The following is a 23344-nucleotide window of genomic DNA, read 5'->3' as shown; positions in this document are numbered from 1 at the left end:
TAGCTAAGGCACCAATATCTAACAGGTATCAGTGTCAACATGTAGACAGACTCAGCTAAGGACAATATCTAACAGTACTACATCAGAGCACCAATATCTAACAGGTATCAGTGTCAACATGTAGACAGACTAGCTAAGCACCAATATCTAACAGGTATCAGTGTCAACATGTAGACAGACACAGCTAAGGCACCAATATCTAACAGGTATCAGTGTCAACATGTAGACATAGCTAAGCACTATCTAGCAGGTAAGTGCACCAATATCTAACAGTATCAACAGTGTCAAACATGTAGACAGACTCAGCTAAGGCACCAATATCTAACAGGTATCAGTGTCAACATGTAGACAGACTCAGCTAAGGCACCAATATCTAACAGGTATCAGTGTCAACATGTAGACAGACTCAGCTAAGACACCAATATCTAACAGGTATCAGTGTCAACATGTAGACAGACTTAGCTAAGGCACCAATATCTAACAGGTATCAGTGTCAACATGTAGACAGACACAGCTAAGGCACCAATATCTAACAGGTATCAGTGTCAACATGTAGACAGACTCAGCTAAGGCACCAATATCTAAACAGGTATCAGTGTCAACATGTAGACAGACTCAGCTAAGGCACCAATATCTAACAGGTATCAGTGTCAACATGTAGAGACAGACTCAGCTAAGACACCAATATCTAACAGGTATCAGTGTCAACATGTAGACAGACTTCTAACAGGTATCAGTGTCAACATGTAGACAGACTCAGCTAAGGCCAATATCTAACAGGTATCAGTGTCAACATGTAGACAGACTTAGCTAAGGCACCAATATCTAACAGGTATCAGTGTCAACATGTAGACAGACTCAGCTAAGGCACCAATATCTAACAGGTATCAGTGTCAACATGTAGACAGACTCAGCTAAGGCACCAATATCTAACAGGTATCAGTGTCAACATGTAGACAGACTCAGCTAAGGCACCAATATCTAACAGGTATCACAGTGTCAACACATGTAGACAGACTCAGCTAACATGTCTAACAGACAGTGTCACATGTAGACAGAGCTAAGGCACCAATATCTAACAGGTATCAGTGTCAACATGTAGACAGACTCAGCTAAGGCACCAATATCTAACAGGTATCAGTGTCAACATGTAGACAGACTTAGCTAAGACACCAATATCTAACAGGTATCAGTGTCAACATGTAGACAGACTCAGCTAAGGCACCAATATCTAACAGGTATCAGTGTCAACATGTAGACAGACTCAGCTAAGGCACCAATATCTAACAGGTATCAGTGTCAACAGGTATTATAGGACAGTCAGTCCAAGGGAGATAATCAACATATGGAATGGTCAGGACAGTCAGTGGTCAGTCCCATGTCAAATCTCCACACCCACCAAATTATCAGACGGTCAGTCCAAGGGAGATAATCAACATATGAATGGTCAGGACAGTCAATGGTCCCATGTCAAATCTCCACACCCACCAAATTACGGACGGTCAGTCCAAGGGAGATAATCAACATAGGAATGGTCAGGACAGTCATGGTCCCATGTCAAATCTCCACACCCACCAAATTAACGAACGGTCAGTCCAAGGGAGATAATCAACATATGAATGGTCAGGACAGTCAATGGTCCCATGTCAAATCTCCACACCAAACAAATTTATAGACACGGTCAGTCCAAGGGAGATAATCAACATATGAATGGTCAGGACAGTCAGTGGTCCTATGTCAAATCTACCACCACCCAACCAAGGGAGATAATAACAGACAGTCAGGCCAAGGGAGTCAAATACATCAACATTATGAAGTGGTCAGGACAGTCAATATGAATGGTCCAGTCATGGTCCATGTCAAATCTCCACACCACCAATTACGGACGGTCAGTCCAAGGGAGATAATCAACATAGGAATGGTCAGGACAGTCAATGGTCCTATGTCAAATCTCCACACCCACCAAATTATAGACGGTCAGTCCAAGGGGAGATAATCAACATATGAATGGTCAGGACAGTCAATGGTCCCATGTCAAATCTCCACACCCACCAAATTACAGACGGTCAGTCCAAGGGAGATAATCAACATATGAATGGTCAGGACAGTCAATGGTCCCATGTCAAATCTCCACACCCACCCAAATTACGGACGGTTCAGTCCAAGGGAGATAATCAAACCTAGGAATGGTCAGGACAGTCAGTGGTTTCCCATGTCAAATAATTCCATTACCCACCAAATTACAGACGCAGTCAGGTCTGAGGGAGATAATCAAACATATGAACTGGTCAGCCACCAACGGCCGTTGAGGCGCCCCCCACTCACATATGTACCGTCAATGTGTCCCATGTCAAATCTCCACACCCACCAAATTACGGACAGGTCAGTCCAAGGGAGATAATCCCCATAGGTATGGTCAGGACAGTCAGCGTGGTCCCATGTCTCAAAAATCTCCACCCCCCAAATTACAGACGCCCCCGTCAGTCCCTGCCCCCCCAGGGCTCTAGATAATCCACATTGTGACCCCCCCCCCTCAGGGGACAGTACAATGGTCCCCGTCAGTCTCCAAAACCCACCAAAAATTACGGTCAGTCAGCTCAGGGAGATAATCAACCCACCCCGGACCGCCCCCATGAACCGCCACCCTGGGCTTCGCCTCTGCCCGATGGCACCTTCGTCAGCAGTCAATGGTCCCATGTCAAATCTCCAAACCCACCAAATTAGGACGGTCAGTCCAAGGAGATAATCAACATATGAATGGTCCAGACAGTCAGTGGTCCCATGTCAAATCTCCACACCCACCAAATTACGGACGGTCAGTCCAAGGGAGATAATCAACATATGAATGGTCAGGACAGTCAATGGTCCCATGTCAAATCTCCACACCCACCAAATTACGGACGGTCAGTCCAAGGGAGATAATCAACATAGGAATGGTCAGGACAGTCAATGGTCCCATGTCAAATCTCCACACCCACCAAATTAGGGACGGTCAGTCCAAGGGAGATAATCAACATATGAATGGTCAGGACATTCAGTGGTCCTATGTCAAATCTCCATACCCACCAAATTATGGACGGTCAGTCCAAGGGAGATAATCAACATATGAATGGTCAGGACAGTCAATGGTCCCATGTCAAATCTCCACACCAACCAAATTATAGACAGTCAGGCCAAGGGAGATAATCAACATATGAATGGTCAGGACAGTCAGTGGTCCCATGTCAAATCTCCACACCCACCAAATTACGGACGGTCAGTCCAAGGGAGATAATCAACATAGGAATGGTCAGGACAGTCAGTGGTCCCATGTCAAATCTCCACACCAACCAAATTATAGACAGTCAGGCAAAGGGAGATAATCAACATATGAATGGTCAGGACAGTCAATGGTCCCATGTCAAATCTCCACACCACCAAATTACGGACGGTCAGTCCAAGGGAGATAATCAACATATGAATGGTCAGGACAGTCAATGGTCCCATGTCAAATCTCCACACCCACCAAATTACGGACGGTCAGTCCAAGGGAGATAATCAACATAGGAATGGTCAGGACAGTCAATGGTCCTATGTCAAATCTCCACACCCACCAAATTACAGACGGTCAGTCCAAGGGAGATAATCAACATATGAATGGTCAGGACAGTCAATGGTCCCATGTCAAATCTCCACACCCACCAAATTACGGACGGTCAGTCCAAGGGAGATAATCAACATAGGAATGGTCAGGACAGTCAGTGGTCCCATGTCAAAATCTCCATACCCACCAAATTACAGACGGTCAGTCCGAGGGAGATAATCAACATTTGAATGGTCAGGACAGTCAATGGTCCCATGTCAAATCTCCAAACCCACCAAATTACGGACGGTCAGTCCAAGGGAGATAATCAACATATGAATGGTCAGGACAGTCAGTTGGTCCCATGTCAAATCTCCACACCCACCAAATTACGGACGGTCAGTCCAAGGGAGATAATCAACATATGAATGGTCAGGACAGTCAATGGTCCCATGTCAAATCTCCACACCCACCAAATTACGGACGGTCAGTCCAAGGGAGATAATCAACATATGAATGGTCAGGACAGTCAGTGGTCCCATGTCAAATCTCCACACCCACCAAATTACGGACGGTCAGTCCAAGGGAGATAATCAACATATGAATGGTCAGGACAGTCAGTGGTCCTATGTCAAATCTCCACACCCACCAAATTACGGACGGTCAGTCCAAGGGAGATAATCAACATATGAATGGTCAGGACAGTCAATGGTCCCATGTCAAATCTCCATACCCACCAAATTACGGACGGTCAGTCCAAGGGAGATAATCAACATAGGAATGGTCAGGACAGTCAGTGGTCCCATGTCAAATCTCCACACCCACCAAATTACGGACGGTCAGTCCAAGGGAGATAATCAACATATGAATGGTCAGGACAGTCAGTGGTCCCATGTCAAATCTCCACATCCACCAAATTATAGACAGTCAGGCCAAGGGAGATAATCAACATATGAATGGTCAGGACAGTCAGTGGTCCCATGTCAAATCTCCACACCCACCAAATTACGGACGGTCAGTCCAAGGGAGATAATCAACATAGGAATGGTCAGGACAGTCAGTGGTCCCATGTCAAATCTCCACACCACCAAATTATAGACAGTCAGGCAAAGGGAGATAATCAACATATGAATGGTCAGGACAGTCAATGGTCCCATGTCAAATCTCCACACCCACCAAATTACGGACGGTCAGTCCAAGGGAGATAATCAACATATGAATGGTCAGGACAGTCAATGGTCCCATGTCAAATCTCCACACCCACCAAATTACGGACGGTCAGTCCAAGGGAGATAATCAACATATGAATGGTCAGGACAGTCAGTGGTCCCATGTCAAATCTCCACACCCACCAAATTACGGACGGTCAGTCCAAGGGAGATAATCAACATATGAATGGTCAGGACAGTCAATGGTCCCATGTCAAATCTCCACACCCACCAAATTACGGACGGTCAGTCCAAGGGAGATAATCAACATATGAATGGTCAGGACAGTCAATGGTCCCATGTCAAATCTCCACACCCACCAAATTACGGACGGTCAGTCCAAGGGAGATAATCAACATATGAATGGTCAGGACATACAATGGTCCCATATCAAATCTCCACACCCACCAAATTACGGACGGTCAGTCCAAGGGAGATAATCAACATATGAATGGTCAGGACAGTCAGTGGTCCCATGTCAAATCTCCACACCCACCAAATTAAGGACGGTCAGTCCAAGGGAGATAATCAACATATGAATGGTCAGGACAGACAATGGTCCCATGTCAATCTCCACACCCACCAAATTATGGACGGTCAGTCCAAGGGAGATAATCAACATATGAATGGTCAGGACAGACAATGGTCCCATGTCAATCTCCACACCCACCAAATTATGGACGGTCAGTCCAAGGGAGATAATCAACATATGAATGGTCAGGACAGACAATGGTCCCATGTCAATCTCCACACCCACCAAATTACGGACGGTCAGTCCAAGGGAGATAATCAACATATGAATGGTCAGGACAGTCAATGGTCCCATGTCAAATCTCCACACCCACCAAATTATAGACAGTCAGGCCAAGGGAGATAATCAACAAAAGTTATTACCATATAGCCAATTAACAATTAACTAACAAGAGCTGTTTGAGAACAGCAAAGCTCTGGCAGACCGTAGAGCTTAATCACGTCGTGAGTACATTTTCGCCCATTTGGTCACTCTAAATTCGCAAAATCCTGTGTTTTATTTATGTCTAAAATGATTGCCCATATCCATAACCCTGAATCAAGGCAGAAATCAATGTCAGTTGTAGAGGGAAAGTAAAACTAATTGGCCTTCTGGGCATCTTGAAATTCTCAAAATGCAATTTTTTCATCCTTAAAATATTTGTCTATACCAAAACAAGACATGTAATCCAAAATCTATGCAGAAATCCATGTCAGATGTGAGAGATGACAGCATTTCACAACAAGAGGCCCAAAGTGCCTTAACGGTCATCTGACTACCTTGGCAATAGTAAAATTAATTTTATATGGTGTCATTTTGTCAGGACCATGTCAGGATCATTTTCAATTTCTTTCAACAAATTTTATTTCAAACAAGAGGCCCAAGGGCCTTAACATGTAGGAAATTAATTAGATATAGTGTCATGGTAGCCATCTTCGATTTAAGATCGACCCGAAAAATAACAACACTTTGTTGGGACCATGTCAGGATCATTTCATGCAAGTTTCAGCCAAATCGCACCGGTAGAACTCGAGAAGAAGTTCAAAATGTGTTTTCAAGATGGCAGCTGTGGCGGCCATCTTGGATTTTGAATCGACCCGAAAATAACAACACTTTGTCGGGACCATGTCAGGATCATTTCATGCAAGTTTCAGCCAAATCGCAAAGGCAGAACTTGAAAAGAAGTTCAAAATGTATTTTCAAGATGGCGGCTGTGGCGGTCATCTTGGATTTCAGATCAACCCGAAAAATAACAACACTTTGTTGGGACCATGTCAGGATCATTTCATGCAAGTTTCAGCCAAATCGAACCGGTAGAACTTGAGAAGAAGTTCAAAATGTATTTTCAAGATGGCGGCACACGGCGGACGGCGGACGACGACGGACGAAACATGACAAATATAGGTCATCCTGACTCTTCGGGTCAGATGACCTAAAAATGCACCAAAACTATAACTGATGACTAAATTGGCCTATTTGGGCTTCTTGAAATTCTCAAAATCCATCCATTTTCTCCTTTAAGTGAATGTCAATAAATTTCAAACCAAAACTATTGTAAATAACAACATCAGTTGTTATGGATAACAATATTTTAACACTCAATGCACCAAAACCTGAACCTGATCATTTTCTGAGAAAATATTCACTTTTAGTATAGATGTTTATAAACTTCAAGAACTTATTTGAATACAAAATAAAAGTTGTACATGCTTTTAACTTCAGCAGTAATTAATTTGCCACTGAACATCTTCAATAAAGAAATACGAATCGCATTGAGAAGATTATTTCCTGAAAATGCCATTAGTATTGATAAAAGGTTCCATCGAGATGTGCACTATCATCTATCTGTCGGGACCACACTGGGGAACATTAACAGAACAATTACTCCTCGTTAACAGTTAATAAGATCAAAGGTCACAGACAGATATATTTCTTGTTCAATGAACAGATGTTGGCTATAACCTTAAAGAACCAACATGAACCATTGACTTCTGAACTGTGACCCCAAAATATAAACTAGTTTTGCAGAATTTCTAATTCTCTTAGAAGAGAGGAGACTGTAGTTTTGTAAATGAAATTTTCTACAACAAACAATTCAACTAAAGAAAGCAAAGGTTTTTCTAGGAAAATTTTTAATAGTCTTCCCTGGGAACAAAAGTTTTTTTGCATTATTGAATTAGATAAAAGTTGCTACATGTTCTTTAAAATTCAATTGTTCATTGTTCATATTTTGAGTGGTAAACATCATTAAACACTTCTTTTTATTTCATTTCATTAAATTATCATATTCAATGAAATACAATGACTTTGAGCTTTTACCTTAAACATTGACAGTAAAAGATTAAATATAATTCTTTTGACCTTGAAGAGATAAGATTAGAGATAAGAATTACAAACAACATCCAACAGATCAGATCATAGATAAGAACAACAAACAACAACATCCCACAGATCAGATCATGGATAAGAACAACAAACAACAACATCCAACAGATCAGATCATGGATAAGAACAACAAACAACAACATCCAACAGATCAGATCATGGATAAGAACAACAAACAACAACATCCAACAGATTAGATCATGGATAAGAACAACAAACAACAACATCCAACACATTAGATCATGGATAAGAACAACAAACAACAACATCCCACAGATCAGATCATGGATAAGAACAACATCCAACAGATTAGATCATGGATAAGAACAACAAACAACAACATCCCAAAGATCAGATCATGGATAAGAACAACAAACAACAACATCCAACAGATCAGATCATGGATAAGAACAACAAACAACAACATCCAACAGATCAGATCATAGATAAGAACAACAAACAACAACATCCCACAGATCAGATCATGGATAAGAACACAACAACAACATCCAACAGATTAGATCATGGATAAGAACAACAAACAACAACATCCCACAGATCAGATCATGGATAAGAACAACAAACAACAACATCCAACAGATCAGATCATGGATAAGAACAACAAACAACGACATCCCACAGATCAGATCATGGATAAGAACTATAAACAACAACATCCTGCAGATCAGATCATGGATAAGAACTATAAACAACAACATCCAACAGATCAGATCATGGATAAGAACTACAAACAACAACATCCCACAGATCAGATCATGGATAAGAACTACAAACAACAACATCCCACAGATCAGATCATAGATAAGAACTGCAAACAACAACATCCCACAGATCAGATCATGGATAAGAACAACAAACAACAACATCCCAAAGATCAGATCATGGATAAGAACAACAAACAACGACATTCCACAGATCAGATCATGGATAAGAACTACAAACAACAACATCCAACAGATCAGATCATAGATAAGAACAAACAACAACATCCCACAGATCAGATCATACATAAGAACAACAAACAACGACATCCCGCAGATCAGATCATGGATAAGAACTACAAACAACAACATCCAACAGATCAGATCATAGATAAGAACAAACAACAACATCCAACAGATAAGATCATGGATAAGAACAACAAACAACAACATCCCACAGATCAGATCGTAGATAAGAACTACAAACAACAACATCCCACAGATCAGATCATGGATAAGAACAACAAGCAGCAACATCCAACAGATCAGATCATGGATAAGAACTACAAACAACAACATCCAACAGATCAGATCATAGATAAGAACAAACAACAACATCCAACAGATTAGATCATGGATAAGAACAACAAACAACAACATCCAACAGATCAGATTATGGATAAGAACAACAAACAACAACATCTAACAGATCAGATCATGGATAAGAACAACAAACAACAACATCCAAAAGATCAGATCATGGATAAGAACAACAAACAACAACATCCCACAGATCAGATCATGGATAAGAACAACAAACAACAACATCCCACAGATCAGATCATGGATAAGAACAACAAACAACAACATCCAACAGATCAGATCATGGATAAGAACAACAATCAACGACATCCCACAGATCAAATCATGGATAAGAACTATAAACAACAACATCCAACAGATCAGATCATGGATAAGAACTACAAACAACAACATCCCACAGATCAGATCATGGATAAGAACTACAAACAACAACATCCCACAGATCAGATCATAGATAAGAACAACAAACAACAACATCCAACAGATCAGATCATGGATAAGAACAACAAACAACAACATCCAACAGATCAGATCATAGATAAGAACAAACAACAACATCCAACAGATTAGATCATGGATAAGAACAACAAACAACAACATCCAACAGATCAGATTATAGATAAGAACAAACAACAACATCCAACAGATTAGATCATGGATAAGAACAACAAACAACAACATCCAACAGATCAGATCATGGATAAGAACAAACAACAACATCCAACAGATTAGATCATGGATAAGAACAACAAACAACAACATCCAACAGATCAGATCATGGATAAGAACAACAAACAACAACATCCAACAGATCAGATCATGGATAAGAACAACAAACAACGACATCCCACAGATAAGATCATGGATAAGAACTATAAACAACAACATCCCACAGATAAGATCATGGATAAGAACTATAAACAACAACATCCAACAGATCAGATCATGGATAAGAACAACAAACAACGACATCCAACAGATCAGATCATGGATAAGAACTACAAACAACAACATCCCACAGATCAGATCATGGATAAGAACTACAAACAACAACATCCCACAGATCAGATCATAGATAAGAACGAACAACGACATCCCACAGATCAGATCATACATAAGAACAACAAACACCAACATCCAACAGATCAGATCATAGGTTAGAACTACAAACAACAACATCCCACAGATCAGATCATGGATAAGAACTACAAACAACAACATCCCACAGATCAGATCATAGATAAGAACACAACAACACATCTCACAGATCAGATCATAGATAAGAACAACAAACAACAACATCCAACAGATCAGATCATAGATAAGAACTACAAACAACAACATCCCACAGATCAGATCATGGATAAGAACTACAAACAACAACATCCCACAGATCAGATCATGGATAAGAACTACAAACAACAACATCCCACAGATCAGATCATGGATAAGAACAACAAACAACAACATCCAACAGATCAGATCATAGATAAGAACAACAAACAACAACATCCAACAGATCAGATCATGGATAAGAACTACAAACAACAACATCCCACAGATCAGATCATAGATAAGAACAAACAACGACATCCCACAGATCAGATCATACATAAGAACAACAAACACCAACATCCAACAGATCAGATCATAGATAAGAACTACAAACAACAACATCCCACAGATCAGATCATAGATAAGAACAACAAACAACAACATCCCACAGATCAGATCATAGATAAGAACTACAAACAACAACATCCAACAGATCAGATCATGGATAAGAACTACAAACAACAACATCCCACAGATCAGATCATGGATAAGAACAACAAACAACAACATCCCACAGATCAGATCATAGATAAGAACAACAAACAACAACATCCAACAGATCAGATCATAGATAAGAACTACAAACAACAACATCCAACAGATCAGATCATAGATAAGAACAACAAACAACAACATCCCACAGATCAGATCATGGATAAGAACTACAAACAACAACATCCCACAGATCAGATCATAGATAAGAACAACAAACAACAACATCCCACAGATCAGATCATGGATAAGAACAACAAACAACAACATCCAACAGATCAGATCATAGATAAGAACTACAAACAACAACATCCCACAGATCAGATCATGGATAAGAACTACAAACAACAACATCCCACAGATCAGATCATACATAAGAACAATAAACAACGACATCCCACAGATCAGATCATACATAAGAACTACAAACACCAACATCCAACAGATCAGATCATAGGTTAGAACTACAAACAACAACATCCCACAGATCAGATCATGGATAAGAACTACAAACAACAACATCCCACAGATCAGATCATGGATAAGAACAATAAACAACAACATCCAACAGATCATATCATACATAAGAACAACAAACAACACATCCCACAGATCAGATCATAGATAAGAACTACAAACAACAACATCCACAGATCAGATCATAGATAAGAACTACAAACAACAACATCCCACAGATCAGATCATGGATAAGAACTACAAACAACAACATCCCACAGATCAGATCATGGATAAGAACAACAAACAACAACATCCAACAGATCAGATCATAATAAGAACAACAAACAACAACATCCAACAGATCAGATCATGGATAGAACAACAAACAACAACATCCCACAGATCAGATCATAGATAAGAACAAACAACAACATCCAACAGATCAGATCATACATAAGAACAACAAACAACAACATCCAACAGATCAGATCATAGATAAGAACAACAACACAACAAAACATCCACAGATCAGATCATCATAGATAAGAACTACAAACAACAACATCCCACAGATCAGATCATGGATAAGAACAAAACAACAACATCCAACAGATCAGATCATGGATAAGAACAACAAACAACAACATCCCACAGATCAGATCATGGATAAGAACAACAAACAACAACATCCAACAGATCAGATCATGGATAATAACTATAAACAACAACATCCCACAGATCAGATCATGGATAAGAACTATAAACAACATCCCACAGATCAGATCATAGATAACAACAACAACATCCCACAGATCAGATCATGGATAAGAACAACAAACAATAACATCCGACAGATCAGATCATAGATAAGAAATACAAACAACAACATCCAACAGATCAGATCATAGATAAGAAATACAAACAACAACATCCCACAGATCAGATCATAGATAAGAACAAACAACAACATCCCACAGATCAGATCATGGATAAGAACAACAAGCAACAACATCCCACAGATCAGATCATGGATAAGAACAACAAACAACAACATCCAATAGATCAGATCATAGATAAGAACAACAAACAACAACATCCCACAGATCAGATCATAGATAAGAACAACAAATAACGACATCCGACAGATCAGATCGATATGAACTATAATATCCAACATAAGATAATAGACACTACAAATACCATGGTTCACATAGAAAACAGGAAATGAAAGAATAGGAGTAAAACATGATAAAATGTCATGAATATCCATTAAATAATTGAGGTATAAGCTCTAGTGCACTCTTAGGAACATTTTCATTAGTCTTCTTTTATGCTATTAAAGATATGGGGATGAAAATTATCATCTAAGTATTATTAATACCCAGTACGCCATTCAATATCTTTTATCAGATCCTGGGAACAGATGACATATGGCTCTATGGGGAAGGCCTATGTCTCAACAAGCAGCTGAACATAATGTGTGACTACAGAAAGACTTTAGACAGCTTGTGTGTGTGATGTGACTTACAATGTTCATGTCAGACAGTTTTAATTCATTTACACACGATCAACATTCCATTCATATGTGGTACAATGTCACCAGCTAGAGGAATCAGAGGTGTAGAGTGTCATGATCAGGTTATCATTGGACTATACAGGTGGTTAACCATAGCTCTGTCTGCTGCTCAACAATTCTCTCCATTCTACAGGTCAAAGAGGTCAAAATGTTAAAGGTCAACCATCAGTGTTTTCACAAGGGGTTTACCATTCCATTGACTTGTGTGTTAGTTACTTATCTAGGTCAGAAGGTCAGGAGGTCATGACAAGGCTATCCATCATTGTTTCCACCAACCAAGTGGTTAACCGTTCCATCCACTTGTTTAGAGGTCATTTTTCAAGGTCGGAGGCCAGAACTTCGTGTCAAGGTCAACCGTTAAAGTTTTCACTCAGCAAATGGTTTAAGGTTACCAGTATCTTCAATTTATGATTCTATTTACTTGGATGGCACCTTTCTAAGTTAGTTCAGAAGGTCATTTTAGGTTCAACCATTATCCTGACCATGCACAGGTCAACAACCTTGTCTAGTGGTTATCTGTTAAAGTCATAAGGTCATTGATGGGGTCAAACATCTTAGTTTACACTAACCATGTGATTAAATATTCCATGTACTTCTATTGTGTTGTACAGTTCTATCAATCTAGGTAAGGTCTCTAAAATCAAGATCCATTCCCGATCAAATCACGATTATATCAGGCTCACTAATTCTCCACTACCAAGGTCTAGCTAATTCTCTACAGTTGTCCACTGGTGGACTAGTCAACCAAATGTAAGGTCAAAGGGTCAAAAATAATGTAACAGAATGAATTGTTATTGATTTATGTATGGGAAATGAACAGAACTAAAGAGTCCTGTTGGAGGAAACCAATACATTAAGTGACTGTTACAAACATATGATTGGCTTATACATCCACCGAATCGGTGCTCATGAAAATAATTCTGTCAATTACACAGAAATGTTTATGTTATCATCAATATGTGATTCTAACTGCCATACTGGTACTGGACACCATGGCCTTAATTGGTGGCCATTATCGTATAGACAAACCTTACCCATCGGTCAAGCTAAAAGAGTGGACATTTCCTTACAAACATCTACTGGCTGCCGAGTCAATTATGCCTACCAGACAATGGGTTTCAATGGCAGTTGCCTGTTGGTCATAGTAGGAAAGGTTGTCGTCCATCAGTGCAGATCCGAGATCATTACAGCAATACTGTAGCCTCTAATACATCCAGCCCTACGATCCTAGACTGATGTTAAGGGAATAATGGTATCAAAGGGAATTTGTTAAACCAAACTCCTGAATAACTAGTGACAATTTGATCATGTAGAATAAGCTTCACATGTGAATCCCTCCATAAAAATGGAATGAGTTGAAATCCCAAAATAAAAATGGAATGAGTTGAAATCCCAAAATAAATATGCAATGAGTTGCGGAGTCCACGATACCGGATTAAAGATTTACAAAAGTGCACATTCTAGATTTAAAATGTGTACCCCTAGAACATAAGAATCATGGCAAAAAATCATGATAAGATCTGTAGAAACTAAATAATTAATGAATAACCTATTACTGGCAAAAACAATAAAATAATTCTTTTTTTTTGAAGAGTGGAAATAGCAAAACGAAATAATAGCTTTGCAAGATAGGGATTTTTTAAGACATAAACAGCTCTACTTCCTAAGTCATGATAAATGTAAAGCAACAGGACAGACATCAGCGTGGCAAGACATTGTTACCCTTTCAAGGTGGGAGCAAAATCTACAATCCATATCTAAAGAGGTGCCAGACAAAGCAAATCATTTGATACAATGGAACTTAGTAAAATGTTTCCTTAATAGGTGGATGTTAGATATACATACCCAATACCAAATTACCAATTCAATGTAAAAGATTCAATGTGATAAATGATGCCAGAAATTGCTCAGCAAGAGACGATAGAATTGTGACCTTGATCGTCTGTTCAAGTTTCCAGCTTCAAGACTCTCTCAAGGATACTGGTGTTAGACTATTGAACACTTTCTTACCAATCTCATATTCACTTTCTTCATCACAAGCCAAGGCTAGGCGTCCTACTGAACGGTTATCATAAAGCTCCCCTCGGTATGAACACTAATAAAACTTCAAAATTTAACTTTACATTAACTTAAATGTGAATGTGAGAATTAGGCACAAATTATGCTGAATTTACCTATAACAATTTCCCTGATCTCCTATGAATTTACAGTGATAGAGAATGACACATTCTTAGAAAAGGTCTTGACGCAAAAATTAGATGAAACAATAAAGCATATCTCAAGGTAATTTAGATTTATATGGAGCTAGAGAATTTCCTAAACTACTTTATTACAAAAGAACTTTTAGGCTTCATATCTCATATATATTTCCTCTTCACCAAAGGATGCTTCAAATTAAAGTTATAATCTATAGTCCATGAAATCGTTCATGACAATTTCAGGAAAAAGTTAACAGATGGATGAATGGATGGATGACAATAGGCAATACAAACTTGGCATGCTAGAAAGATGTGTCTGAATCCCTGGGATATGATTGATGAATTATCATAAAGAAGTTATGACCTAGAAATAGATAACAAATAGACAAATCAAGCCCAAACGATGCTGTTCTCCCATCAGATTGTTCATAAAGGAGTATAAAGATAGGTGAGTTGGTGGTGTCTACATGATGTAATGATCAGGCCATAGATCTACTGTATGTGTCAATACCACAACAACATGTCCGCTTTACTTCCTCCCCGTGTAACGTTTGTAGGCATATATCTCCCGAGAGGTTAGTAAATATGTTTAAGAGGAAAGAAAGGTCTGCCAAGCATCGATACAGAGGTTGACACAAACAGGAAAACTCTGCACCAAATTTAATCAGACAAATTAGTGCTTGAAGTCTCAGCCTGGATATTATTGATTCTAGCATGTACTGCAGTTCATCCATTTAAAATTTTCTGTAGTATTTTTTTTTTAATTACTACTGGAAAGTTCTTTCTCTAAGTAGAAAGCAGGATAAGAAGAGATTTGTTTGAGATTTTTTCTTCTTTAATTGCTGCAAGCTCTTTTAAGAAATGTTTCTATGCTTTTCCTGAAAATCTCTGCTACACAGTAAAGTATTATGGAAAATTCAATACATTATCAAGTGTTATCTGATATTATTCATAGATAAAATTGTTAGGTTCAGATGGATTTGTTAGGTTCAGACAGATTTGTTAGGTTCAGATAAATTTGTTAGGTTCAGACATATTTGTTAGGTTCAGATAGATTTGTTAGGTTCAGACAGATTAGTTAGGTTCAGATAGATTTGTTAGGTTCAGATAGACTTGTTAGGTTCAGATAGATTTGTTAGGTTCAGACAGATTTGTTAGGTTCAGACAGATTTGTTAGGTTCAGATAGATTTGTTAGGTTCAGATAGATTTGTTAGGTTCAGATAGATTTGTTAGGTTCAGATAGATTTGTTAGGTTCAGATAGATTTGTTAGGTTCAGATAGATTTGTTAGGTTCAGATAGATTTGTTAGGTTCAGACAGATTTGTTTGGTTCAGATAGATTTGTTAGGTTCAGATAGATTTGCTAGGTTCAGATAGATTTGTTAGGTTTAGATAAGGATTTGAGAAAAGGATTTAAGAATTAATTGTGGACAAATTGACCATTGTGAAGTGAAGTGAATAAAAAAGGCCATCTAATGAAAGATCGAAGCAAGCATATTAACACTCTTTGTAAATATTCCACAAATTTTTATTGTGACCATGCAAGACTCGATCAAATAGAAATATTCTTATCACATTACTGCATGCTTACTATTGATTTATGTGATTGATTGGACCTTACTTACTAAACTGTTCATCAGATGTTAACATAGAAAACAAGAGACGTTTATGGTTTAAGATGCTAGGACATGTCACGTTGTCTGTTCCTCCTCACCGTGCAAGTCCCGACTAATGTGGCCACTACTAGTGAGGATTTTATCTAAGTGTCATATTGTAACTCGGATGTCTCGGTACTCAATCACCATACACAAATAAGAATATTTTGGGATGCCTTGAAAATACACCAAAATTAATACAAACAAAACTATTAAATATCTTAAATATAACTTCAGGAATTTGCTTAAAGAAATCAAAGAATCAGCTTTAAGCAATTTTCTTCTTTATTAATTTTTAAGAGCACTCAGTCCAAAACTCAATATGTCTACCGCCTTTTGATAAAAGGGCCCTGTCAATGTTGTATCAAGATAAACTAGAAGTTATTCAGAGTACCAGGAGACACACCATATATCCCAGAAAGACGGGAGATAGGATATCCCTGGAAAATCGATCACCTAAACCTTATACCATATTAATGCTTCAATTACAGCTAGTCACCATTGGCTGTGAATTCACCGACAAAAACGTCTAGACTTCCTAGTTTGGAAGGTTGAAAAAAAAAGAGCTGTTAAAAAAATGTTAGAAAATGTAGTAATTTCTCTATCCTTGATCTTGCCAGTAGCCGTTTCCAATATGCCTATTGGCAGAAATTCAACAGGCTATGTAAAAAAAAACCTGATGAACAATCCAGGAGTGGACGGAGGTCAGCATACAAAAGACCAACATGATGTCTCAGCAGCTCTCAAATTTCCTCAGTAACAAGAGGCCCAGAGGGCCTGTATCACTCACCTGGTTTGTAATGCTAAGTGAATTGTTCTGAATACAGGTTATTTTTTTTTCTTTTCTCAAGGAATTTTACCTCTAATATCCCTATTGGGCCCCACTCTTTCTGCTCCATGGGGACAAAGCCAATATTTATCCAAAATCTGTTCCCCTTCCCCTAAGGATGTTTCTGACCAAATTTAATTACAATCCATACAGAACTCTATGACTATATAGAAGCGATATAAATAATTTACCCCTATTTCCCCCATTAAAGTTACATATAATTTCACAGTTATGACTCCTTATCTCTAGTGACATTTTAATCATTTGTCTCCACTACTTAGGAAACTAAGACAACAGATTTTTACCAATGAAGAAAATCATGACACAAAAAACACTATATAACAAGAGGCCCATGGACCGTAAAAGTCACCTGATATATGATACAAATTAGTTATGTCATTTACTAGCCAACTGATGTCTTTTGTTCAGGTAATAGGAACATATAGATCTGATAGGTATACATGTGTACATACAAAGTTTCATTAAGCCTGGTATATATTAACATGTTCAAAAGGTTCAATAATCATTATTGCAAAGGGCAATAATCAGATTTTAAAAATCATTTGAGATCTTTCCAATGTTAGTCTACAAACAAAGTTTCATAAAGCTCAGTTTATACTTATTCAAGTTATCACGTTTAAAAGGTCCAGTATTACAATTATCAGTGCAAAGGGCAATAACTCTGTAAATCACTGTCAAATCATGCTGATTTTCAGACTAGTTTGAGATCTTTCCAATGTAAATTAAGTCTACATATAAAGTTTCATAAAGCTCGGTGCATATTTACTCCAGTTATCTATTCACAAAGTCAAAAATTATTATTATTGCAAAGGGCAATAACTCCATTAATCACTGTTTGATCAAGCTGATTTTCGAATTCGTGCGAGATTTTTCCAATGTTAGTCAACACACAAAGTTTCATTAAGCTCGGTTTATATTTACTGACGTTATTTTGTTACCGATGTACTATTGCAAAGGGCAATAACTCTGTAAGTTTCATGTACAGTCACGTGATATTACCCAAGTTATGTTCACAATGTCCAATAATAATTATTTGTGCAAAGGGCAATAACTCTGTATGTTACAGTCACGAGATATTACCAATGTAAGTCTACATTCCATTAAGCTCAGTTTATATTTAATCAAGTTATTGCGTTCACAAGGCAATGTTAACGGATGTCGCTCGACAGTCGACGGACAATAACAGACAAAAGACTATCGCAATAGGTCACCATGACCTATGGTCAAGTGACCTGATAAAAAATTAAAGGCTTGGATCTATGCATACTGTATTATGTAGCCACATACAATCAATTAGCTGTATAAGCTAACAGTTCTGTTTCTGTATCAGTATCTTGAATAGCATCATTTTAAGTGGCACCTGAGCACTTTCCAATATGACAAGAAAAGAAAACTAAATGATGAATGAATCACCTTCATTTCTAAAATTAGATTTGTTTCTCATTTCCCCGGGCATTGAAAAAGTTCTAAAATAGACACAGAGTGCCTATACTCTCCATACTAATTTACTTTTAATGCATATTTTAAAACCTCACACATAAAAACTTGCAAAAAAAAAGATTGCCTCTGGAATATTACTAGTATGCCTGACCTTGTATATAGAAGTAGGTGTGTAATTAAAACTGCCTTACTTTCAGCTGTGATTTTACAATTGATTCACACGTCACTCCAAGGGGGTATAGGTTGTACATTTTTACACCAAGGCTTTCATTGGATCAACACCCGTCCCTGCAGTTCCAATATAAATTACACACATCTTTACTATGGAAGGAAAATATTGCCACCAAGTTTTATTGAAATCCCTTCAGTAGTTTAGTCATTTTGTAACAAAGGGGTGTGGAAGTTGATACTGGCGTGTGCTATGTTTGTTATAACACTAGTAGTATTTTCGTAGTCATTTAAGGATACAGTGTATGATAATCATTTTACTTTTCACGTCGTCTCTTTTTATGTTCATTTGAATTGCTCATATTTAGCAAAACTATTTACCGTATTTTCCCTAATGAGGGCGCCGGGCGCGGGTAAATGACTGAGGGGGGCGCGGTTATTTGAGACCATTTTTAGATGTTTTTTTTCTGAAACAGACTATTGTCATCTTGCTTTTAGTTTCGTATTTTTCTGAAACTTATGATAACCAACTTTCGTTTTGAAGTCAAGTAAGTATTGAAATTACATAATAATGAAGAAATGTATGCACCAGAAGTATTAAACATTGGTTAAATATGTCTGTTTCACGGAATTTTTGTATTTCATGCTAGCCTGTTTGTTTACCTTGCGTACACAAAATGGCGGACGGTGCTTTCGATCGCTACTTTCGTTTTGTGGCAGATGGGGAATACCGACAAGAGCACACAATAAAATGCTTATAAATGATAATATTACTGTTAGTTAGGAACCTTTATCATAGATATACAGTAAGTATTCATAAAACCTGTACAGACATCGCTAAAATGTTGTTGCCAGTTAGTCTTCATCCATACACGTGTGTGGGACATTCAAGTGACACGTTTTGTTTTGAACATGGCGTTCTAGCTATTTCTATGTGTAAATACTTGGCAAGTTATTCAGTGCAATAAATTTAGTGTTTATACAAGCTGATTAGATATCTGTTAGGCATCAGATTGATGTAAAACCATATTTCATTATTGTCTGCAGAGACAAATCGTCACAATCTGGCACAAAAATTGTATGAAATTAGTTGATTTTTTCAGCAAAAAACGTGGGGGCGCCCTTATTAGAGGAGGCGCTCTTAATAGGGAAAATACGGTATATATGTGTATTCACATTGAAATTTTCCTATTGCTTATGATATACATCCAATACGTTATCAACCATTTTCTTCCTACAACTCTCACCATAGCTGCAGATTGGGGGATGATTTTTGCTCTTAGGCATCTTGATAACAGTTACTGCTAAGTGCTAAAATCCTTGTGGCAGATTTTGTTCCCCATCTAAGACTATTGTATGTTCTTGTATAAACTGATATATAATGTTATATAACAAAGAACACATATACTGTCGTTTATGCTTAATACACGACCTTTTTCAATTTATTTCATGTGTTCTAGTTTTATATTAATTTGGGTCGTAGTCTTACAAGCTTGCCATGGTGAGGGTTCTGTATAATGATACCTTAGTGTCGCCCTTACTTTGCAGGCGACACAAAAAAGCAATGGACGAGGTATGTTGAAAATTGTTTTTTAGTTACACGTGATAATTCCTTGAATATCTAATCAACAGATTTGAATTTCAAACAATTTCTCAGCATTTCATGTTATGTAAGAAATGTGTTGCTGTAATACTTTGCTGACATTTTATACAAGGTCACATCAGATTTAACATTACTTTACCGAGGACTACAGCTGCCGGATGGTCGGGAAGGAACCAATTACATCGGTACATTTACATTCAATGGCTGTTACTGTCATCACCGAAACAGCAAGACTTTAGGAAGGGCACCAATAAACATCTATTCTCTGTATAATTAGTGTTGTTTGTAATTAATGTAACAAAGTCAGATCACCTCGACACTGGCGGCGGTAGTCTTGTAATGACTTTCAGAGCGATGTCTGCTGTATCCTATAATTGCATGGAAATCGGAGGTCATTTCTAAGAGCTTCTTTAGATTTCAAGGTTATAAACAAAACCAGAATGCCTCATCTTGATTAGTAACAGATCCTTAGACAATACGTTGTCCTTAATGCTTTTTATAAAATTAAGCAGCCTTGGTGCTATGATCAATACCTTCAATGAACTTGATTCAAATAAACTACAGCAGCCGTGAGGTTGAGATGTCCGATATATTACCACAATGGTCTCCATCTCTGGGCCACAGCTTCAACTTCCATGTTGGAGTAGACGATTGCCAGATATTGACCACAGGTCAGTGGTTTTTCTCTGGAACTCCAACTTTGCTCCACCTCCTAAACCTGGCATGTCCTTAAATGACCCGTAAATAACATCCAACTCCCAAAACAAATAGTAAAAACAATAATTTTTTCTTAGTTGGAAAAGACACACAAAATAAAATAACTACAATAAGTACATAATGTGACTTTTTATAGTGTTTTCATTACCTCAGTCCCCAGGCACTATTGAGCCATAGTCCCGGGACTATGGTTTCCCGCGGGACTATGGTTTGGCGTGGTTTTTGTTACGAACGTCATATTGACGAAAATGACGTCACTGTCGCTATCTGCACTGTTCACTGGCAAACAAGCTGTGTGCGGATGATGTTTTGCAAAACATAAATGTTTCAGTTTGGAAACTTGAATGCTGACGAATTTACAAAAAAACACAAGAGGCCCATGGGCCTTAACGGTCATCTGACTCATGGCACAAAACAAGAAAGTCACAGTATAAAGTATTGGTTAACGATTAATATAAACAATACAAGGAACTCCTTAGTTGAATATGTAAGTTTCTGAAATAGATAAATGTCATTTGTTGAACAAACTTGGTAGCCCTTCATCCATATATGGTTGTTACTCATTCAAGGATTTATATAAGGAGGAGTCAGATTTTAAAGCCAAATTTCAGTAAAGCTCCCATTTTGGACCTCCGTCGACTATCCCCATCCGATAGACCATTTTTCATTGAGATCGGAGACTGAAACCTTAAAACAGGAAGTGGGCCAGCGGCCATCTTAGAATACCAAAATTTTTACGAAAATGTTTGCATGTTGTTCGGCATCAAATAAAACTCATATAGACCAATTTTCATTGAGATTGGAGACCGAAACCTGAAAACAGGAAGTGGGCCAGCTAAAATTAAGAAAAATTGCCCTTTTGGGGCCCCACCCCTCATCCCCTAGGGGTCGGACCAGACTCATTTATACAAAATATAATTGTGTTTCCCCAATGATGTTTCACGCCAAATATGGAAAAAATTCGTCTAAGGATGAAGGAGGAATAGAATTTTAAAGCTAAAATTAAGAAAATTTCCCCTTTTTGGGGCCCCACCCCTCTGCCCCTAGGGGCCGGACCAGACTCATTTATACAAAATATAATTGTGTTTCCCCAATGATGTTTCACACCAAATATGGATATATATAATATTCATCCAAGGATGAAGGAGGAATAGAATTTTAAAGCTAAAATTAAGAAAATTTCCCCATTTGGGGCCCCACCCCTCAGCCCCTAGGGGTCAGACCAGGCTCATTTAAAATATGATTGTCCTTCCCCAATGATGTTTCACACCAAATATGGATGAAATCCATCCAAGGATGAAGGAGGAGTAGGACTTTAAAGCTAAAATTAAGAAAATTTGCCCTTTTGGGGCCCCACCTCTCAGCCCCTCGGGGTCGGACCAGGCTCATTTATATAAAATATGATTATCCTTGTCCAACGACGACGGACGAATCAGGATGACTTCGGGTCAGATGACCTAAAAATAGCAAATTGAACTGAGCAGGCAACAAAATATGCAGTGAGTATTTTCTCAAAGATTTCTGCCTGGAAAAATGTATTTAGACGCCTCCGACTATGATATTTCTAAACGTTAGACGTGGCCACACTCGTTTAAATAGATTGCTATTGGTGATCGTACATAATTGTTTGTCCTATCATTCCGACTCGGGTACTATGCCATCCCTCGACAACATTATCAGACCATAGCGCCCTCAAAAGAAGGCAATAATATATAAATAGCCTACATTACCTATTTAAGATAAATATGTACACTAATGGTAGGGTTCAAATTAAGTATGAAGGTTATAACATAGAGAAAGGTCAATGAAGCCAAGCTCTTAATTGACGAATCTCGTCGTGTCTTCAAACACACATGTAAC

General features: G+C 38.2%; 3 protein-coding genes across 3 annotated transcripts; all 3 read left to right on the top strand.

The window, feature by feature from the left end:
- The first annotated feature begins 8190 nt into the window (after positions 1-8190).
- On the top strand, positions 8191-9018 carry LOC138308810 (involucrin-like). The gene has a single exon (XM_069249821.1). The coding sequence runs from the start codon at positions 8191-8193 to the stop codon at positions 9016-9018; it is 828 nt and encodes a 275-aa protein (XP_069105922.1).
- Positions 9019-9021: 3 nt separating this feature from the next.
- LOC138308799 (putative uncharacterized protein DDB_G0284695) lies at positions 9022-9561 on the top strand. Its single transcript, XM_069249810.1, has one exon. The coding sequence runs from the start codon at positions 9022-9024 to the stop codon at positions 9559-9561; it is 540 nt and encodes a 179-aa protein (XP_069105911.1).
- A 624-nt stretch (positions 9562-10185) lies between these two features.
- On the top strand, positions 10186-12409 carry LOC138308788 (putative leucine-rich repeat-containing protein DDB_G0290503). Its single transcript, XM_069249804.1, has 2 exons — positions 10186-11275; positions 12132-12409. Exons 1-2 carry the CDS (start codon positions 10186-10188, stop codon positions 12407-12409), a joined length of 1368 nt encoding a protein of 455 aa, XP_069105905.1.
- The last annotated feature ends 10935 nt before the right edge of the window (positions 12410-23344 follow it).

Source organism: Argopecten irradians, chromosome 1 (genome assembly GCF_041381155.1).
Source record: "Argopecten irradians isolate NY chromosome 1, Ai_NY, whole genome shotgun sequence".
NCBI lineage: Eukaryota > Metazoa > Mollusca > Bivalvia > Pectinida > Pectinidae > Argopecten > Argopecten irradians.
Note: the sequence above shows the minus strand (reverse complement) of the source record. Positions and strands in the feature narration are given on the sequence as shown.

What these genes read in the sequence shown, in the direction of transcription:
- LOC138308788 (XM_069249804.1), top strand. Translation starts at nt 10,186, where the DNA reads ATGGATAAGAACTACAAACAACAACATCCCACAGATCAGATCATAGAT. An exon ending in TCCAACAGATCAGATCATAG is followed by an intron (nt 11,276 to 12,131) that starts GTTAGAACTACA and finishes AACATCCGACAG; the next exon opens with ATCAGATCATAGATAAGAAA.
- LOC138308799 (XM_069249810.1), top strand. Translation starts at nt 9,022, where the DNA reads ATGGATAAGAACAACAAACAACAACATCCAACAGATCAGATTATGGAT.
- LOC138308810 (XM_069249821.1), top strand. Translation starts at nt 8,191, where the DNA reads ATGGATAAGAACAACAAACAACAACATCCCACAGATCAGATCATGGAT.